At 31.6% G+C, this 21,290-nt stretch overlaps 1 protein-coding gene across 6 annotated transcripts in view; it reads right to left on the bottom strand.

Moving 5' to 3' along the window:
- Positions 1–4,710: 4,710 nt before the first annotated feature.
- Positions 4,711–21,290, bottom strand: part of LOC125055400 (synaptotagmin-7) — a 299,046-nt gene continuing 282,466 nt past the window's right edge. For 4 of the 6 annotated variants that reach the window (XM_047657851.1, XM_047657855.1, XM_047657854.1 and 1 more), the window contains 6 exons: positions 16,585–16,725; positions 15,398–15,574; positions 13,759–13,839; positions 11,585–11,753; positions 6,777–6,989; positions 4,711–6,496 (listed from right to left, as the gene is read on the bottom strand). In XM_047657851.1, coding sequence (XP_047513807.1) covers positions 6,396–6,496; positions 6,777–6,989; positions 11,585–11,753; positions 13,759–13,839; positions 15,398–15,574; positions 16,585–16,725 — 882 coding nt within the window. In that variant the 3' untranslated portion in view covers positions 4,711–6,395. The other 2 variants (XM_047657852.1, XM_047657857.1) reach the window with 2 other exon arrangements.

The following is a 21,290-nucleotide window of genomic DNA, read 5'->3' as shown; positions in this document are numbered from 1 at the left end:
CAAACACTAAACAGGGCTCGCGGTGGTCGCGCGTCAATAACTCTACATTGAAGTCGACTCTACAATGTTGGCTGTCACAACAATACAGCCTAGCACAAACAAATATCTAAAATATTTAAACTAATATTAAACATTTTTAACTTTTAAGGCGTATTTAAAAAAGTACCAGTGTAGTACTTTAGCCTTAGCACAAAGAAATACCTAGAATAGTTATATTAATATTAAAAAAATATATGAAAAGCCTGAACACTGAACAGTGCTTCGCGGCCATATTTGGCTGGAAAAACTGATTCATTCAGTTCTTTGTTATTAGCAACACTTTTCCGTCGTAAATAGCTGGTCAAGGTTTTCGTTACAGTATAATGCGTACAGACCGTAAAAAAATCTTCAAAGCGATTAACAGTCTATAAATACACTTTTAACATTGTCAACTATATCTAAACATTGATCTTACGATATATTTAACTATAGTGTTAAAATCACAATTCTTCTAATATAACATTTAATATTAGTTACGATCTCGTTTTACAATAATAATCTGCGATAAAGGCTTTTGTCGCTAACTTCACAGCTATTCAAAATATTGTTTGTAATAGCTTCGCGTATCGAAAGAAAGCTTATTTGTTCTTTATTTAAAAATGCGACTCGTTTTGTAAGTGTTGCCAGCTTCACGTGATTGCAGGATGCGAAAGAAAGGGGACATGTTATAGATAAAAAAAATACTGTTTACAGAATTCAAACGCGTTTAATTATTCTCGTATGGATAATTTTGGTATCTGCGTGCTTTTGTTACTATAACTAGTAGTAAGCACGAGTCACGAGTTATGGTCTGTAACGAATTAAACGCGTCTTGAAAATGTAAACGTATTATAACTTGCATTATATAATGATACAATTGATTAAACACAGAGCATTGAACATATTAATAAAGTTATACATACTTAACAATCAAGAAACCAGTTTAACTAGTTAATTTTGTTGTAACTATGTCGCCAGTATTATTCCATAAAATATCACAATACATATTAAACTAAAACGAGACCACAGATATTCCACAGAATAGACACCAAATGCAAACGACATTTTGAGCTGATTTTTCATGATAAAGCGACAAATGTCAAAAGGCGGTATCGAACAGCGCGCGAAATTTGACACGAGTGACAGTTTAACAAAAACGCTTTGTACAGAGCAAAAATGTCGATGAGAATACAAAAATAAGTGTATTAGAAGTAATCGAAATTTTCAATATTTGTTATAAAAATAATGTGTTATAAAGAAAAGAGTTTTTAATGATATGTATTTACTAAATAGGAATAAATATATAATACACGACCACAGTTACCATAACCAAATATCAAAGAGGATTTTTTCAGTATTCTATGCATAGTTAAAATAATATTAATACTGTGAAAAAAAAAATATATTAATACTGCAAGTGCCAAGAATCTCTAAAGCGACAAAAGCTTTAAAATATATCTATTTATTTAGTATTACTTAATGCCATTTCCATGACCATTCTTTCTCGGTAAAATATGACAAAATAAGAAACAATGTTCTGTTCAAATGCCATTCCAGTCACCATCAATCCATTGTGAACTGAATTGAGAACGAAGTCACTGTATGTAAACACGAAAAGACCGAGAATTGAAATCGAGAACGAACAATTGTCTAATATTACGCTTATTGCAATTGATCCAAAAAACTTCTCATCCGAGTCCAACTTTGAGTATTCTACGTGATTCCAAATCAGCTTACTCAAAATGAGTCTCGTCTATCGGGTATAAGTAATTAATTATGTAATTGAAATCGGTCGGTTTCTTCTAAAGATTTCGTACTATAAGAGATTATGGTAACCATAATCCATAATCTATGGTTTCAAATAATATGCAGAAACAAAAGAGGTAGTGAATCCGGAAGTATGTCAATGACGTTTAAGATCTATTTATGTACATTTAATTTAATTCCTCTCATTTTGACCTTTCGATTTTACTTACACTAAAAATTCTATACGAGATATGCCCATGAAGTTATTTTGGCGCGAAGCAACTTCTTTATAACAAAAAGGTTTTAATAAAATGATTTAAAAGGTGCTTTATTGATAGGGAAACCAAGCTTTATACCTTCCGTGAACAGTTTGTCTGGATTAATTAAAAAGAACTGCATTTGTTTCGTGATTGCGTCTGCGTCGTCACCGTCGACTTTTTAGTCTAGTTTTTCTGCACCGTACGAACGAGTATTAAATTTGCACAAAAATAGTCCATATCTGCAGCCTAAAGAGGGTCACAGAGAAGAGAATCTCACGCTAAAGCCCCCCCCCTGCTCAATTGTCTGGACTAATGTATGACACTATTTGACTGAATTAATCTTTAAGGGTTTATGTAAATGCAAAAGCAGCATTAAAGAATCACAATATGAGGAAAAGAGTGGAGAATCAGAGAAACAAATGACGACGAAGATACTTTTTGTTTGATGTGTCGTTCCGTTGTAATTAATATCACTATGGTATTGGTCAATAATGGATCTTGATAGACGAAAGTCATAGCTAAGTTAAGTATCGATCGTGAGTGCTAACTTGAGCTTCATCGAATCTTTAGATTGTATTAAACGAAATAAATCTTGTGTTTTATTAGCATCCGCCAACTTCATTTCACCTTCATGAGATTTTTTATGAACCTGTTTTAAAGTTTTTCCTTGCAATTTTTCAAATTTCTCCATACTTCCTGACAGTTAAAGGAAGGCATAAAAAAAACTCGAATCGTTCCAGCCGTCTTCGAGTTTTGCGCTTAGCAACCAACATATTTTGCAATTCATTTTTATTTATATAGATTATTGGAAAAGTCTTTTAAGTCCATTCCTTTTTAGGTAAAGCGATGTTTAATCTTTGACCATAACAATCAAATTATTTTGCTTTTTTTACCATTCTTGATCGCCGCAGTTAACGTCATATACATATTTAAAAAAAACATCTTCGTTAATTATTATTAATATTATTTTTGCTACAATAAATGCTTGTCAAAACATTCGAACAAACGGTATGATTGCCTTTCACTTATGTTCAGTTTCCCGTTTCCTGCCAATCAATCATTATATATAGTACTTTTAAAGTCATTAATATATTTAAAACATAGATTTTGTTTTGTTTAATATTTGTATTATCTCTTCGTGTGTGTCATGTTTGCCTATAAGTGCTTATCACATTAAATATTGTGGTTCTTTTACCAATGTATTAACCGAGAGCTGGCAAGCTTTTATCAACAAAAATAATGATTTGAATTGTTTTAAAGAAGTCACTTCACACCGTTCTAAGCGATAGCATACATACACAAAAATAAACTCTCCCAAAATGCGTAGCAAAAATAATTCAAAAGCATTCTCTATACAGGAGCTCTCAAAACATGATAAACACGACGGTAAAAAATATAGTACTTCAGTACTACTTATTTCAACGATAGGGCTGTCCAAAAAACAAAATGACGTTCATTATGCCAGAGACTAGGAGATTCATAGTAAATTTAGAGTAAAACAAAACAATAATACCTCCTATTTTATAAGTCATGGAAATTTCATGGTATAAATATCGAAAAAAAATTAAAAAATTTCTTTATATAAAAAATAAATCCGTGGCGCTACAATCTGTTTCGGTCTGTGCCTCAGATTTGTGTATCTGTTTCCCATTTATCAATTATATGGGCAAGTCGATGATCAGTCTCCTGTGACTGACACAAGCCGTCGATTTTTGTGTATAAGGCAAGCCGATTTTCTCACGATGTTTTCCTACACCGATCAAGCCGGAGCCAGGTATGGAGGTTCCATCTCAGGGTCTCACACCGAAGCCACTAAGTTTTATTTACAAAAAATACTCACAAACACACAAAAATACAGATGCTGAACAAAAACAGTAATTTAATGATTTAAATTCTTGACAAGTTCATACTTTTTCGTATCATTGGCAAATGTAAATTGGACAGCCCTACGAACCTGAGCTAGTCTAGTTCCCAAATATGCTTTCTGTTCTAGATTCAACCTAGTCATTGCGACTAATGTTGTCTTTATCTAACATTATGTAATAGACAGAGATATAACTAGAAGGTGACGCAATAAGGCCCGTACTATCTAGAATAATTCTACATTTTGTCGCTTTCAATAACATCTGGATATTGCCAATCTCAATAATTAGGTTTTGATGTCTAAGTACTTTACGCTCCTGCCAAGTTTGTATGGAAATTGATTTCTTGCCCTTGCGCTGACATTTTATAAACTTTAGCTGATATATGTAAAGAGATTTCGTATCCATGATTATGATAGTTATTGAAAATGACGTCAACAATTTAGTTATCATTTCAAGCTCAATATTATTCACATTTTATTTCCACTGCAATCTAGAAAAAAAAAAAAAAAATAATAATACTAAGCAACTTTTCGATATTAAACAGTATTTATTATAAAATTTTATATTGCAACATTATAACGCACTACAGAAAAACTAATTGCAGTGGATTTAAACTTGATTTTACACAAATTCTAATCTAACTATAACAACAATATATATTATTAATTATGAATATTTATATTTTTTTCCATTTTTGACACAAAAAAGGTTGAGTTTCTATTCGTCAAAATAGAAAAAAATATAAATTGTTTAATACTATAAAACTTTAGAAAATTCAAACATCAATGATTAAAATAACTTTAACAATAAAGAATCTCACTATTATTTTAATATTAACTTTCCAAGTAGAATACAAAAAATTATAATCCTGTAATTAAAAATTAACGTTAACTATTAAACTACAAATTTATTCTACGTTTCTATATTAAACCACATTTCTAAATACTATTTGCAACGAATAAATAAATTGTCTGTGTTATCAAAACTTTTAATTCGAAATTGGTATTCATTTATTGAGGAAACACAAAAAATCATTATTATTGATTTAGTTCATTTTAAGATCACTAAAACATGAGAAAAGTTATTTGAAATTCAATATAAACTATATTTAATATTGTAATACGGTAAATTCGTATAAGAAAATAGATATACGCCATTAATTTGTTGTAAAAAGTTTCGATAACACCGACTGTCAAACTGAACTGACACTGACGTTTCTACATAACATGACGAAACGTCAAAACTACTCATTTTGTGCGATACGAACTCGACTTTCATTTTACAATACCTACCGTAACAATAGACAATTCTAATTATAATTTAACATTGACTCAATTCAACTCTTATATTAAAACGTCAATTTTAGAGAAGAGTATGAAAGGTAAGGTATTAATCGATTGAAGTTAATAGTGTTGGGATAGTTTTCAAGAGTCTTGTGATGAAATCACTTTTTGACAGGTATCACATAATAACGCCAAACGAAATTGTAATGACGTTAGCTCTCTATAGGTCATATGACCGTTTTCATACAATAGATTGGTTAGGGAGTCACGCCTGTCGAAAAGTAATTTTGTTTCAAGCCCAGATTATCAGATCATTGCATGTTTGTTAGAGTTTAGAACAGTTTAACTTAAGTCGATTAATATGGGAGCCTTATATTTTATCGATTTGCTCTTAGAGTATGATTAAAAGACGCATATAGTGTATATTTTGAAATTATAACTGGAATTTTTTATTTAGTTGCGTTTGAAGACTGACAAATAAATTTAACTAATGTGAAACGTTTTCTAATCTTAGTCAAAGAGCCGTTAGCTGTAATTGTAGTTATATTTAAGCAATGTACAGACTATTTCTACTTATATACCAATTATCGTAAAATATAAAACTCCACAAGGCATAATGCCTTCTCACGTAAAAGACTTGCGACGCGCTCTTTGAGGGTTTCTAAAGTCTGCAAAGATTAGTGTCATAGCAATGTAACGTTTAGTGCTCTGCGTCAAATAACTGAATTGACATATTACTACATTATTGGTGTTTGAGTATTGTGCTAGTCAGGGTTATTTAAAAATATAGATACAATTCAGTTTTAATATTTTAGTATAAATACATTTTTTCTAAAAAAATCTTATAAGATTAACGTGATCACGCTAAAAATTATTATTCTATTTTTAAGCAACCCTGAAAATCACAGACTAGCAGTGATTTTATAGAACTGTTATTTGCGTAGCACAGCACTAGTGTCATGATCATGAAGATAATGTCTGAAATGGATGTGGCAACATATTTATGAAAATGGATAAAACATTTAGGGCAATTTGTTAATGAAGGCGAACTTCAAACGTATACAATATCTGAAAATATAAACTAGATGGCGTGACAATTCATGTACTCAGTTTATAGAAAAGGATAAAAATTTGGCACATCCATTCCGACACTGGAAATTCAAGAAGTGAAATTCATATTTAACCGTTCAGTCTTATGACGTTTTTTTTAAAATTTTAACAATTTATTCTGGTTTCAAGCGATGCCACTGCACTATGGTTTGTCGTGGCTTCGTAATCATATCCTGCCAATGTTTTGTTTCTGTCGCTCCAGAACCGTTTTTTCCTGAAAAAAAAAAGCAATGAAATTGTCTAAGTACTTTACGCTCCTGCCAAGTTTGTATGGAAATTGATTTCTTGCCCTTACGCTGACATTTTAAAAACTTTGGCTGATATATGTATGCTGATACTATAGCTAACTTCAGGGTGTCGGTTTTTTGTGACGGGGTGCGCGCGCATTGTAAATTACTCTAATAATTTTCCCTAACGCGCCAAAAGAAGAACTTCAAAAACAAACAAGCGTGGTTAGGGACAATCCTATTTTAATAACAGAAAGGGATACATACCAGCTAACAATATCCGTCCAATCAACTCATTCCTGCCAATATTATCGAAGTCCATAACCTGGACGTCCAGAGAACATTCCCTGATCTTCTCCCAGGGTACGTTGAAGGAGAAGGAGTCGTTGAACACTGGGTTGAGTGTGCATTTAAATACTGCAGTTTTGCGTTTCTCTATGCGCTTGTCCCCGAATTGGAGCCACACTTTCACGTACGGGTCTGAAAAATTATTCAATAAATATTTAGTCAATTCTCCTGATCTGCTAACAATCGGCGTTGAGATGGATTAAAACTAAAGTCTAAGCTTTCCTCACGATGTTTCCTTAGCGTACGAGCGAGTGTTAAATGCGCACATATAAAGTCCATTGGTGCATCCGGGGAGCTTAGCCGGATTTTGAGGTCTGGAAGAAAAAGGAGTGGAGGCCTGGCTCCAAATTATTTTCCAAATAAAAAGAAGGTTTTTTCAGTCGAGTTTTTCAATCAATAATTTATTGTGAAACCAAGTAGATTCTTCTAGTATTTAACAAACATAAATATATCAAAAGAAAAGTTGTTTATTAGTCAAAATTTAAAAAAAAAAACGAAATCTCTATTGTTAGGCCCTCTTCTGTGGAGGCCCCGTGGCTGTAGACCCGGTTGCCCTCACCTACCTTACCTTAGGGGTTCTTAAAGTAATATACACATCTATATTTTAAATTTAATAATGACATTTTATTAATATTATTGACATTATTCTTAACCTACATAGTAATACATAGTAATATTGATAAATAAAAAAATATAACAGATTTAAACGTTTAGTCTCTGTGCTGTTCCTTTCGGCAGCATTTCCTCGCTGTATTGCGATAATTATTCGTTGAGTGGCAAAGCACCAGCTCTGGGGTCACCAGTACTATCTACCAGGCGCCAACTTAAATCTTTAATTAGCGCCTGTACACTTGAACCCCACGGCCCAAGAGTCTCTACTCCAAAGGGAACAAAATCATAGTTGGAGGAAAGACATATTTTTCCATTTTTTTTTTATTATTGTAATTTTATCATTTTAAATATAAAACATCTAGTCAAATTTTGATGAAATTCAATATAAATAATAAAAAAGGGAATTTAATAATCTAATTTATCATTTTAAATTAAAAGGGTTCTTCGAAGTTGTAGCTACTCCATTAAAAAAAGTTTATAAATCAAGAAGTCGAGGAAATTTGATACCAATTAGAATGTGGCACAGATTATCGCAAACAGTTGATTTTCTAAATGTGATTTTTTACAAAGTGTGTATGAAGACCTTAAAATTTTTATTTTAATTTTAAAAATAAAATACAATGAAATTTTTTTTGTATAAGTTTATTTTAATTTTGAAATCTATATTTTAAAATATAATCGTCTGAGAATGCTAACTCCATGTAGTATTTGGTGATACATAACTTATATGGTATTCCTTTCGTAAATTTACACATTAATATTTCTATCATCTCATGATTTTAGGGTTAGCCCTTTTTTATCAAAGGGCAAAACCTCCAAATTCTGCCATTCCTTTCTGCACTGAGCTACTCTCTGCCATGTACCTGCTGTTTCCTCAATTTGGTCTATCCACCTTCTAAATTGTCTTTCTCTTTTACGATTATTGTATCTTGGGCACCAGTTTAGTACTTTCTTGCTCCATTATTCTGTTCCTCTTCCCATGCTCATTTCTACTTAAGTTTTTTTTATTATTATTATAACATACTATGATAGCATTCTTCTTAATGATGTATTCTTTTCTTGCCTTTCACACATCATTTCATAGCTCTTTTGCACAGCTTTCTATGCTTCGCTTTCTAGGGCGCCCAAGTTTGAGGTGCATATGTATATACAGGTAAATATAAATACATTATTTTTAATTTATTTAAAATGCAATATTAAAAACGTCTTATAAGAATCTAATTCTATACATATCAAGGAACCGTCTACAGAGACCCGACTGTTTGATTTATCCTGTGGCGGTGATAAGCAACGTCCATATTTCACAGGCAAATTAAGACTTCGGGGAATAAGAATTCTTACGCTAATTTATCGTCTTTGCAATTTTAATCTAGCGACGATTAAAAGAACCAACTTTTTAAATTATCTCAATCAAACATTTTACTAAAGGCGTGGTATACAGTGGTCTCTCTGTATCTTCTCCCGCATGTACCACGGAGGGTCTTTAGAGATGATGATGATACCTGCAGGTAAGTTTCTTCATCGGAGTTCATACGAAATTCCCGTATCACCTCGACGTCCGTGATTCAATTGAGCGTTTCCCGAGTCGCTAATGCAGGTACATGGGTAGCGTTTCCCTCTAATAGTACCTCTATTAGAGCAGCAGCAATAACAAGTCACAGCGAGTACGAATGTAGTAGGTAAATATGATAAAATTATGTGGATAATGTTCTCAACATATATTATGTACATATATATTTTATTTTATTTAAAACTCAGGTACACTTTTAAAAATCCGTCAATTTCATTTGGGTTTCTGTTTTTATATTCTGAATGCTTTCTCTAACTCATAAATTTCGTCGAATATTGATTGTATTTTTATTGTAGCTATAGTTCCTCCTAAATAATATAAATAAATAAAGCTCGACTGTCGCTTAAATAGGTATAGATAAGTACTTCATCACTTACGGAGGCTCATGAGGGTAAAACTACTCTCTCTTACAGAGGTTTCTGTTTCTCGCTAATAGAGGTTTTGGGAGCTTAAAATGACGGGTCCCGGCAATTTCTCTCACTTATAGAGTTTTCTCACTTATCCAGTTCTCACTGACAGGTTTGACTGTATATTAAAAAGGCTGTTGCATATGAAAATAAGGTTTTTTATCTACCTTAAACCATATTGAAGTCCACCTTTCAATAGAGCATGGCGCAGATATTGCTGATTCTTTGAATATAAGAGATTTACAGTTTTACTATTATTTTTGTTAATGCCTTATTATACAATATCTTAATCAATTTTTATTTATCTATGAACGTCAATATTAAAAATAATAGTATAAGATCCCGATATACAACGACCTTCACCGAGATGCTTATTTAATGAAACGTATTTTATATTTAATTTAATATGTCAATAAATATAATCCATATGGGTTGCCTAGCAAATTTCAGTCCAGAGTATGTTTCATTAAGATTTAAAAAAAAATTATAATTTGCATGTAGTAAATTTTTTTAATTTTTATCAATCAATATTTTTAATCAGGGTAGTATTATGTATGTATCACTAACTTTCTTTTTAACTAAAGATGTATATATACTTTAGTGTCTCAAAAAAAATATACACATAAATAATTGATTGATTAAACAACCTAACGTTTGCATATTCTATGGGCTTCATACTTTCGATTGGTATAGAATTTATCTAAAAATCATAACGGTGAAATGTTAAAAAAAAATTTTTTTTATATTAATTAAAATACTCTGGACTGAAATTTGCTAGGCAACCCATATAGATTATATTTATTAACATATTAAATTAAGTATAAAATACGTTTCATTAAATAAGCATCTCGGTGAAGGTCGTTGTATATCGGGATCTTAGACCATAAGGGTAGTCATTGTAACCAGCTCCTTTTGTAACATAAATTAATTAAAAAAAACTGGTGATGACTAATGCCACTTCTTCTCGCCCGTATATCTTTTGAAAACTGTTAGTAAATGCAAAAATGCATATAATTTTTCTATATACCTTCGTAATAGAAACGATTTTGATTTTAGAAGCTCAAAAATCTACATATTAAAACAAAAGTGTTAAAAGTTGGAATAGCGTGGAACATTAAGGTGAAATTAATTGCCTAACTGATCGGAAAGCCATTAATTACGAACGGATATCAAGTTATGCAAAGGTAGGAAATTGATTTATTAGACATATTACAAATCTAAATTTATGACATTGATGAATTTACTGTAGGTATGTGAGGAGATTAATATAGGGGCAGTGTTGGCCTAGTGGCATGCTATTCCCTGAGATCGTAGATTACATTCGCGGCTCAATGGACTTCTTTCTTTCATTTAACATTCGCTCGTACGGTGAAGAAAAACACCGTGAGGAAACTGGCTTGAAAAAAAAACCCAAAAAGTCGACGGCGTGTGTCAGGCACAGCAGACGATTGACGTGCCTATTGGAAAAATTATCACCAAACAGATCTGAGGCTAACCCTTAAAAGTTATAGAACCACTGTTTTATTAATTTACATATATAAAGAGAATTTACATTATTCTTAACCTACATAGTTTTAATAATTATTATTAAAAATGAATAATGAAAACTTACAAGTTTGGGACCCCAGGCCGTTTATATTTATACAAATCTAAAACTTTAGATTTCAAAGACTTAGAGGGAGGGAAAAAGGAAAATATGTTGGGAATTTTACTGTGATTAAAATATTAAAAGTGTCGAAAATTAATACATAATATAATAAATTTATTTCCTCGATAGTAAAAACACGTGGCGTTTTAATTTACTATTCGTACTTTGAGATTTCAATAAAGTATTTTACATAAAATATAAAATACTAAATGTCATAAATTCTGTTTACGAAATTTTCATTTTAAAATTAGAATTTCTATAAGGTAATTCGCCCTTCTCACTCTCTCAATCGCTCTCTCTCTTTTCTTCGACAAAAACGCTGCACATCTTCGTGACGTATCCGTAAAAATGTTACCATCATGCGCCTAAAGAAGTTTCACTTCAATAATTGCGTACTTAGAAATAATTATTAATTTACGCCAGGGTTGCGATTTCGGTGAAATCACAGGTCCAACGGTGCAAAGACAAATGAAGCAGATTTCCGACTCACCAGATTTTCCATTGATATCCTTCGCCTTCAGGTTACGGGCTTTAAGCAGTGTCAGAGTCAGGACACTGTTGCTGGGATGATAACACAATGATGTCAAAAGCTCACCACACTTGTCTTTGGCTGGAGGCTTTAACGCCTTCCAGAAAGAAGGCTTTTCGCTGAAGTCAACCTGAAAATTCAGTCCGTGATTTTAGAAGAAGATAAGGTGTTTTTTTATTTACACTTTATTAGCACTAAATTATTAACAATAAACTAAAACAAAAGAGAAAAACAACGGTCGGCCTTACCGCTACTACCAGGCAACTCTTATGACAGACAACAGTTAAAAAAGAAAAGAATTGTGAAGTTTTTTCTGTTGTTTATTTATGTTTTTAACTCTACATAACAAAATAAATCAGTTTTTTTTTCAACATTTTTATCACGCATTAATAACTACGATGTTATTTCTGTAAAAGGACGACAGCCACTGTAACACTGTACTAACTTTAACGTCTTGTAATGATGTCTTATAGTTTGGGGGAAAGAGTACAGCATTTTTTTTTATCTGTGTGAACATCGTAAGGGGAATGTCGGGGAAATCTTTTCAGAATTAATCGGAAGCCTGTTAAAAATTGCGTAGCAAAAATTACAGAACAATTGATGTTCGATTACCTAACAAGGGTAAGAAAGAAATATACTCGTATAGTCGCAGTCACACAATTATGATAATCGTATAAACAGGCGTTATATAGCTTTTGGATATTAAAACAAAATCTTATAATAGCATCGTGTGATCGTTTGTAAACCGGGCAAATAGAATGGAATTGTCTATGACGAAAAAGACAACAAAACTTAACCTGTCAAATTATTTTGGTTTGTCTTTATTATGTACAAACAGTGTGTATAACAGTGTATATGTATAAGCAGTAATATTAGCCAACATGTTTGATAAATATTTGTCAAGAGTTACATTTTTATATTCTTAAAATGTTAATCCCTGCTTTAATAAACTTCTGTAGATTTGACGTTTAGCAAAATTCATAGTCTGTGAGGCGTCACCTACGCATTATAATTTCCCGCCATTCGGTATTGTATCTTTAACCTCAAAAGTTTTTTGTAATTTTGATGTTTTATACGTCGACTAAACTTGAGTGGAAACATATAAAATGCTTATTAAAGATTTAAGTTGGCGCCTGGTAGATAGTACCGGTGACCGCAGAGCTGGCACTTTCCTGGCTCAAAGAATAAGTCTCGCAATACAGCGAGGAAATGCTGCCAGCGTTAAAGGTACACTGCCACAGGGACCAAATTTTTTAAATTTGTTTTAATTTTCATTTTATTTATTTTTTATTATTTTTATTATTACTTTATAGGTTAAGAAAATTGTAAATACTGTAGATGAAAATCTATATTTTCCATAGATATATTAAATTTATCAAATAATATTATTTTCTGCATACTTCGATGAAACAAAATTTCTGTTATGTAAAAAAAAAAAAAGCATAAGATTAATATATATTCAACTTTGAACTAAATGAATCGCATTAATTACAAGTCACCTTTATAATTACAATAACTTATTTACGTAAACGTAAGATTTAACTTTGGCTGAACTTTCTAAACCTGTCAGTGTAATGAAGACTTGTGTTGTTTTGCTCATCAATTTTCACAGGCGTTTAAAGTTTGTCAAAGTTGTTTGTTGAGATAACTCAATAGAATGAAGTGGTATATTAAATTTATTCAGCATTATGTAAGGTCTATGTATTTTGGATTTTAATCAGAGATAAAACTCGAAAACACACTCTTAAATAGTCAAAGTAATAATACCGAATTGTTATAATTTTTGTATAAAAGCTAGCTGTATATTGTTGGAATAACATTTATATTCGAGCTGTCAGAAACAGAGAGCTGTTACGGCTATGCCAGTTATAGTAATATAAACAATTAAATAAAATCATTCAATTGTACATAAGCAGAAATGTATCCCACACTTCTTCGGTGGTGACAATACTCTGCGTAATAAAATAATATTAATATTTTTGATGCGATATTCAGAAACGAAATTTTGCGTTAAGAGTGAAATCCAATATCGTTTTGACGGGAGACAGCTCGCGCTAAGTTTCGTTTCTGAATTTTAGGCTTATGCTAAATGGGGAATAAGAACATGGGTCCTGGTTGTGGGACTTGAAACTTACCTGACAAAGAGGAAGGAAGACCTCACCAATGGAGTCATCCCGTGAGAAGCGATCGTAGTCGAAGACGTGTAGGTGTAAAACCTGAAATATTTGTAATGTGTAATATGTGCAAATACTATTTCTATTATAAAATATTATTAATCAGCGCCTACACTAGTATTTCCCAAACACGTCCGTCCCACAGGGGTGCAATTTGATTGTTAAGGGGCTATTCAAGAATTTAATAAAATTATTTGGAATTTGCATTATGTTTTGACAATTTACTAATTGTCTTTCATTAACAATTACCTAGTAATTATTTCCTAAAACCTAAGATGTAAGTTTCTTAGGGAACAGTTGGTATTAATAACTTTACTTATTTCCTTTTTTTTAATTTATCCTCTAAATAATGTGTTTATTTTAGCGAAAAAATTAAGTTTCTGGCCATATGAACTTTGGGCATGGCACAAAAATGGCTGGGAAAGACTAAATTAATAATTTAATAGCTAATATCAGGAACGATTAAATTGGAAGTATTCTTTGTCTTGGATAGTTCATTAATCCAGAAATAAAAATAGCTCTTTTTCTTAATAAGCAAGGTGATCGAAATGACTTACATGCCTATTGATCGACATAATTTTTAAAAGGTTTTTTTTGACCAGTGACAATACAATTTTAAAATAAAAATTTTACATTTCTTGAGTAACAATTCATGAAGCTTCAAGAAAATTCAAATTTCCGTTTAACTCAGAGAGGGTGACACCTTATTTCCGCATGAACATGAAACACAAAGCATTTAAACTTTCGCTTTGAAACGTTAAAAACTCAACTTTATCGTAAAGTTTGAGCAAGCTGGACGTTTTCCGGATTTCGCAGACGAGTTAACTTGAAAATCTTGCTTCAACTATTTTAACTTTTGACCGCGTTTTGAGGGTTTAGAAAATTTAACCGCTATTTACTAGTACATCACATTTAAATATTTAACTAAATATAATTAAAGGTAAAGCCTGCAAATCTAGGCTCCGAATATGATTTTGTCCCATTCGGTGTCGAGACCCTTGGTCCGTGGGGTCCTAGCGTTATAAAGCTTTTTAAGGAAATAGCAAAAAGGTTAGTCGACATCACAGGAGACCGAAAAGCTGGCAGCTACCTCGGACAAAGAATAAGTCTAGCTATTCAAAGGGGGAACGCTGCCAGTATCTTTGGAACCTTGCCTAAAGGGACTCCTATTTTAAGGTTAGTTATTGTTATTTTTTTTGTATTTATAAACTAAGTTAAATTATCATCTTGTGCTGTAAAATATATATATTTATATACTATAAATTCGATGCATTAAATGAAAATTTTACGACTTTCTAAAACGGTGCTATACGAATTAATTACATAAATAAAAGGCCGGCACTGCACTTAAGTCTAAGTATCCTGCCTATAATTTTAAGTGTTAATTAAGTAAAACATAAACATACGCAATCAAATAAAAACTTTCTAGAAAAACTTTGAAGTCTGTTCTTAAGATGTAATTTTTTCATAGGTTAATCTATCTTCTTTAATAGGTATCTATCTTCAATAGCTTTTTTCTCACGTCCCAGTTATTTCGTAATATGTCGAACCAAAATAAAATTTACTATCGCGCTTTAATACAATAATGAAAACCACTTACCCTGGCTTGTAGCTTCTGTATTGGAAATCCTTCGAAGTAGAACGTTTCATTCCATCTCGGGTTGAGCGTACGGCGTTTGATCTTTGTCTCCAAGCGATGTTTCTTGTCAGGTAGAAGGGTTACACGCACGTAGGGATCGGATGTACCGCTGAGGTCCTTGGCTGGGAGCTCCTTACCCTGAATTATGTTGATATAATTTCCCTCTAATTCTCTAAACTCTTTACTAAGCTAAATTTACAGTCATATTGAAGAATGTACCAAAGAAACTGATTGTAATAGTTATTAGCAAAGATTTATCTATTAAACAAATAACTCAAATAAGCATCTTAAATACTTATGTACTACACGTAATACATAATAACACATAAAAGCCTTTGTCTACGTAAAGTTTTTATCTTCAAATGGTCATTGATAAATGGTCTTGAAGAAAAAAGAAATAACAAAAATGGCTGCGTTTTACTAATTGCAAAACTGAAGTTTGGGACCAAATGTAACGCAAAGATATTCGTAACACTTTTACAAAGAGAAATAAAATGGTATTATAAAGAAATAATAAAAATATTAAGTATATAACACAAAACAAAGACGTCGTGATCCTGTAATATGTTCTTCAAACAAAATATATGTGCATGTTAGCTGAACTCATAATATTAACTTAATGAATTAGTTTGTTAAACAAAGAAATTATTACAATCTTGTCCGTGATAATTTAATTTATCCATTTATTTGGTTAAAAACTTTTATTGATAAAAACAAATTGGAATTGGCGCTAACTCAAAATTTGACAGCTGACAGTTGACAATTGATTACAGTTTTATATTTATGAAATGTACATATTGCGGTCTTATTAAGTGGCAGCTAGGTGAGGGGTTCGATTCCCGGTTCGAGGGCAAGTTTTAATTTAATTTAAATTTGTTCTCGGCCTTTGGGAGGGTTGTGCGGTACCGGGCGAGTGCCATAAACCGTATGGAGGACACGGTCAAATTTCTAAAAAAAACAAGCACGAATTGTAATAAATCCTATACTTGACGCTGGCTAAAAAAAATAAAAAAATGTACATATTAAAGACGGACTATTTAAATTTTAAACTAAAAAAAAAATCTTCGGTCCAATTTAGTACATTAGAGTTCAATTGAATTTCGGCTTTCTTCTTTATCTGTGGAGACGTCCTACGGAGAGATGTTTACCTGTATAATCTTCAGAATCAGGGTAGTATTCTGAAAGTCGTACTCCAGCGAGAAGTGAATCTGCCCCACATTCTCTGAGGGCTCCGTGTTATCGATATACATGTCGACCAGGGATATAGAGCGATTCTGCAGGAACGCCATCTGTCAGTACGTGTGCACGATTTGTATCGACAATACGGTGCACTGATTCTCAAGTATGCGATATATAAAAACAATAAGTTACGCTTCAAAAGTTAGGTTTGGTTAAAATTCATATTATCGTCTGAACGCGTAATTTCACTAGACTAGGCTCTGTGGGAAAATAACTTTTACTAGCAAAAGTCGAAAAGGTTTTGAAGCGCAAAAGGTAATGTTTTTATGTCTCCTATATAATAAAACTTTATTTACTCCTTTGACATGTTTTAAAAGCAACCATTATGTTATACTTCCTAAGTATATCAAAGTAGTGCATAATCCTGATAGTTGATAACTATCGTATAGGAAAACTTAGTTGCATAAACTTATCATATCGCATACTTGGGAATCAGTATACTGTTGAATGAAAATTCGACGAGAAAATTATCTCATCACTATATCTATAAACAAAATATGGTGCCGTGTTGGCCACACATAAAACTGCAAAAATGCATGTTTAAGTAAATGAAAAATGTATGTTAATGTTTAAAAAAAAACTTTTTTTTAAAGTACGTATTGTTACTTAACTTAAAAGTGTAAAAATAAAAAAAATACACAAAAAGTAAAACCTTTTTGGTAGTCACATTTTTCTACGTCGTGTTCAATGATTGAATTGATTAATAACGAATTATTCAACCAATTTAATAGCTAAATATTTAAGATAAATGTCTAAAGCTACTCTATACTACCTCTACTGTACTACACAAATAAAACAAACTAATTTACTTACAAACATGGTATCTGTGTGGTTTAAAAGCTGACATAACTATTCATTTGTAAAAAAAAAAGTTTTCTTTGTCTACAGAATACAGAAGACTAAGAATGCATAGAGCGCATAGAAAAGCATAAAACTAAATTTATATGTATCAAAAATGGCGTAAGTACTTCAATATTTATGTGAAGACTAAATCCACTGGAAAAAATCTTCAAATATAGTTATCAATATACTCGTATATCTATATAAATTCAGAACCGAAAACGGGTGCAAAAATATAACCTATTTCGGAGCGAGTCTTTACAATAGCTTGCCTCCTGAGATACGGAAAATAATAGTAGACCCGCTTCAAATACGCTTGCGAAGTTATTGGTAGATGGATTTTGATGCTTTTCATTTATTTTTCTCGTGTTAGTGCAATGTATGATTTAATGGGAATAATTTTCTTTAAACCTAAACATCGTCCTAACCTCCCTCAGAGAGCCTTTAGCAGGCTTTTTCAGTATATTAATAATAACATTTACGGCAAAAGTCCGTCCTATTATTGCTCATGTTACAATAAATAAACACAACCCTAATATATCTACAAAATGGCCCTACATTATTCAACATCACAAAGAGAATGAATGATTACCTCTCAATTATAACAAATTATATTAATAAATACCATATCAAAGAAAACATAAATCAATTTCCTTTCATGTATGAAAAACGGTATCATTTTCCGTTTTATGTATTCATACTATATAATTGTTAAGGAAATGGAAATGTTAAACGAAAAGTGAACCGCTTTCATACTAGAAAGAAAACTGTATTATATATATGTAATTAAAAAACAGACGAACAATTTACATCTTGTATAGTACAATGAAATAACTTGTACCCCCACTAGGATTAACTGTGTCGTGGGCACGTGGTTCTTAAATGATTGGTACTTGAAGAAATAAATTCTACATAATTTAATTTTGTATAGTTTTAAGCTTAATAGGTTTAGAAGATAGTTCTTTAAGATTGAATGTTTTGAATCGAGAGTGAAAATTTAGATTTTGAGAAAGTGGTTACAATGGGCCTCTGAAAGAGAAAAAGCGTTGGACGAGGAGTGTGATGTCAAATGTCATCGTTCGATTTTGATTGGTCAATGTCTCGTCCAATCGTAGAAACGCGACGTTCCGTTTCACCAATTCAAATTAAACTTTTGTTTCTTTCGTTTTACATTCCCATTTGTATTTCTTGCGTGTTGAAACGTGGGCACGGGAATATTAAAATAACTGTGATAATAATCCTATAGTGTGTTAAGTGATACTCGTAAGTAAAAACGTAATACTACCAGTTTAAAAACCAATTCTGAATGTGTCAGTACGTAAATGTACGTAATGCGCTAGTGAACTTAGGAAGCGTTCAAGTATTATGTAACGAATTTCGGTGTCATACCTCTTGTAAAACGTTACGATGCGAGGCGGGAATTAAATTACGCGTTACTTATTAAATTTTTAATATTATTTTCGACTATCCGGTACTTTACACGACAAAATGATAAGTTTTAGGTATAAAGAGTCACTGGTTGGTCACGAAACGTTTTACTATTGAGTACAGAAGAAAAACGTTACGGCACGTTACATTTTTGGCGGGGGGGGCACAATAATCTCCAAAAATTACGTGACGTAATACTTTAACGATCCCTTATAGTGTTGAATTTACAATCAAATGAAACTGGTGTTAATACTATAGTAGTAATAAATCATCCTAAAGGCGATATAATCGAATAGCCTAATAATAATGAAACAAGAATATATTATATGTCATTTGGAAGGATAGCGCAATGTGAGTATATATACACATTGCCAGTGTCAGGGCTCGATCGATCACAATAACAATCTTGTGTTAAGAAAGAAGCCCAACAGAGATGGTACAAAATAGTATCGAACAGTTTGTCGAGGTTCTGGAAAGTTTTCAAAGACAAAACGGTCAAAACAAGTCGATAAATAACATTGAAACATTTCGAACTTTGTATATTTTAAGTGAAAACTTAGTTATGAGAGAGGTTGTCTACAATTATAATGAATGGGTAAATAACAATTTTAAACGTTAAATTTATTGACAACTCTGTGGTGGTTATTAGTCTGTTCTGACTGATTGTGTTTACGCTGTGATGAAAGGAGACAGATGATTATAGTTAAAAAGGTCTAATTACACTCATATATTTTATTTACGCTTGGATTCTAGGTAAGATCGATAACTTATTATTGTCTTTACGTATTGACATGAAAATATCACGATTCCTTTCAATAAAATCAATTTTATTTTTAACTTATTTGATCTAATTAAGGGGCTTAAAGAAAGCGCTTTTAAAGAACTAATCAGCCCCTCTTGGGGAAATCTTTACCCGAGTTATCCCATACACAAATTTTAAAGCTTTTGCGTCACTTGTAGGTATAACGGTTATAAACCGAAAATCGAAATGAATCATAATTAGCATCTTAAACTCGGCTATCAGGTTAATAGTACTACAAACTAATTAATTAGTAAGACGCCTAAATACACAAAGTAAGAGTAAAAATAACAATTGAATGTCTAAACTTAAACATTAGGATTAAAGTGTTTTTAATGAAATGGCCGTTATTATAATAATTGATTTTTAGTGGCATTGAAGTGTTTATATTTCAAATTAAATAATATAATATTTTTAATACAGCAATCTGAAAGCGTGCTCTAAAAAGCCAATACTAAAATTCTGATATAATTATATCGGCTTAAAGTATACAAAATATATAAAAACGCACCCAAACAAAAGATTTTACTAAACGGAAGTATTAATTACACAAAAACGGCCTTTATTTCTTTCATTCAAACTATATTATCATTTTACTACAATTATTATTCGTTCAGTGACCGGAAAAAGGTCCAATTAACTTTGTGTTAGACACTGTTTTCTCGATCAAACAAATTCTTATAATCGTAAGACAATAACATGTAATGGACAAGTAATACAACCCGCTATTAGCTTTATTAGTTGTCACATATGTTCTTTACATCTGTGAGACCACATTTAAGCCGATATAATTGTTAAAAACTACTTACCTCTGAAGATAATTCATCATACAAACGTGAATAAAATATGCGGCATTTAAAATTTACACACAAAAAATGACTGCAAATATCGATTAATAACTGTGATTAGTGCTAATCTAAAACTAAACTATTTTTAGTGACTACTTTATTGAAGCGTTAATGTCGCCATTTTTAAAAATAAATCTAATTGTTCATATACAACCTCTTCTACCTACCATTTTTGAAGGAAGCATGGAAAGAGGGTCCATAATTTAGAATTATGCAGATAATATTTGCAACCACTAAACACTGTCTGAACGCGTGTAAAATACTCAATGACTTCGTGATGGTTCAATTCTTTGGGTATGGCCTGGTTTTGCTTGCATTACTCATAATGACGGTGTATGGATTAACACCATACCTACTTATAATACACGAATGATTTTTATACGGAGAAGCTTGAATAGAATGTATAGAACAACTATTTAGATTCTTATTGAATTAATCGTAAACTTAAAATATAGTAAATGATAACGGTAATAAAAACCCTTGGTCTTGACTTTATATTTTTGTTCCGTGATTGTTTTTTTTAAGGCAAGGTCTGGACTTTCTGTGCCTAAAAAACGCGGTTTTACTTGATTAATTTAAAATTCTTTATAATATAATAGTGTGAAAAGACTCAAAAGTCGGCTGGCACGGTTATGGGATCAATATTTTTGAATACGCATGGTAATATTCATCTTAAATAGAGAACCATAAGAAACAAATA

This window comes from Pieris napi, chromosome 13, assembly GCF_905475465.1.
Source record: "Pieris napi chromosome 13, ilPieNapi1.2, whole genome shotgun sequence".
Classification (NCBI taxonomy): Eukaryota; Metazoa; Arthropoda; class Insecta; order Lepidoptera; family Pieridae; genus Pieris; species Pieris napi.
This window is presented reverse-complemented; position numbering and strand designations above follow the sequence as displayed.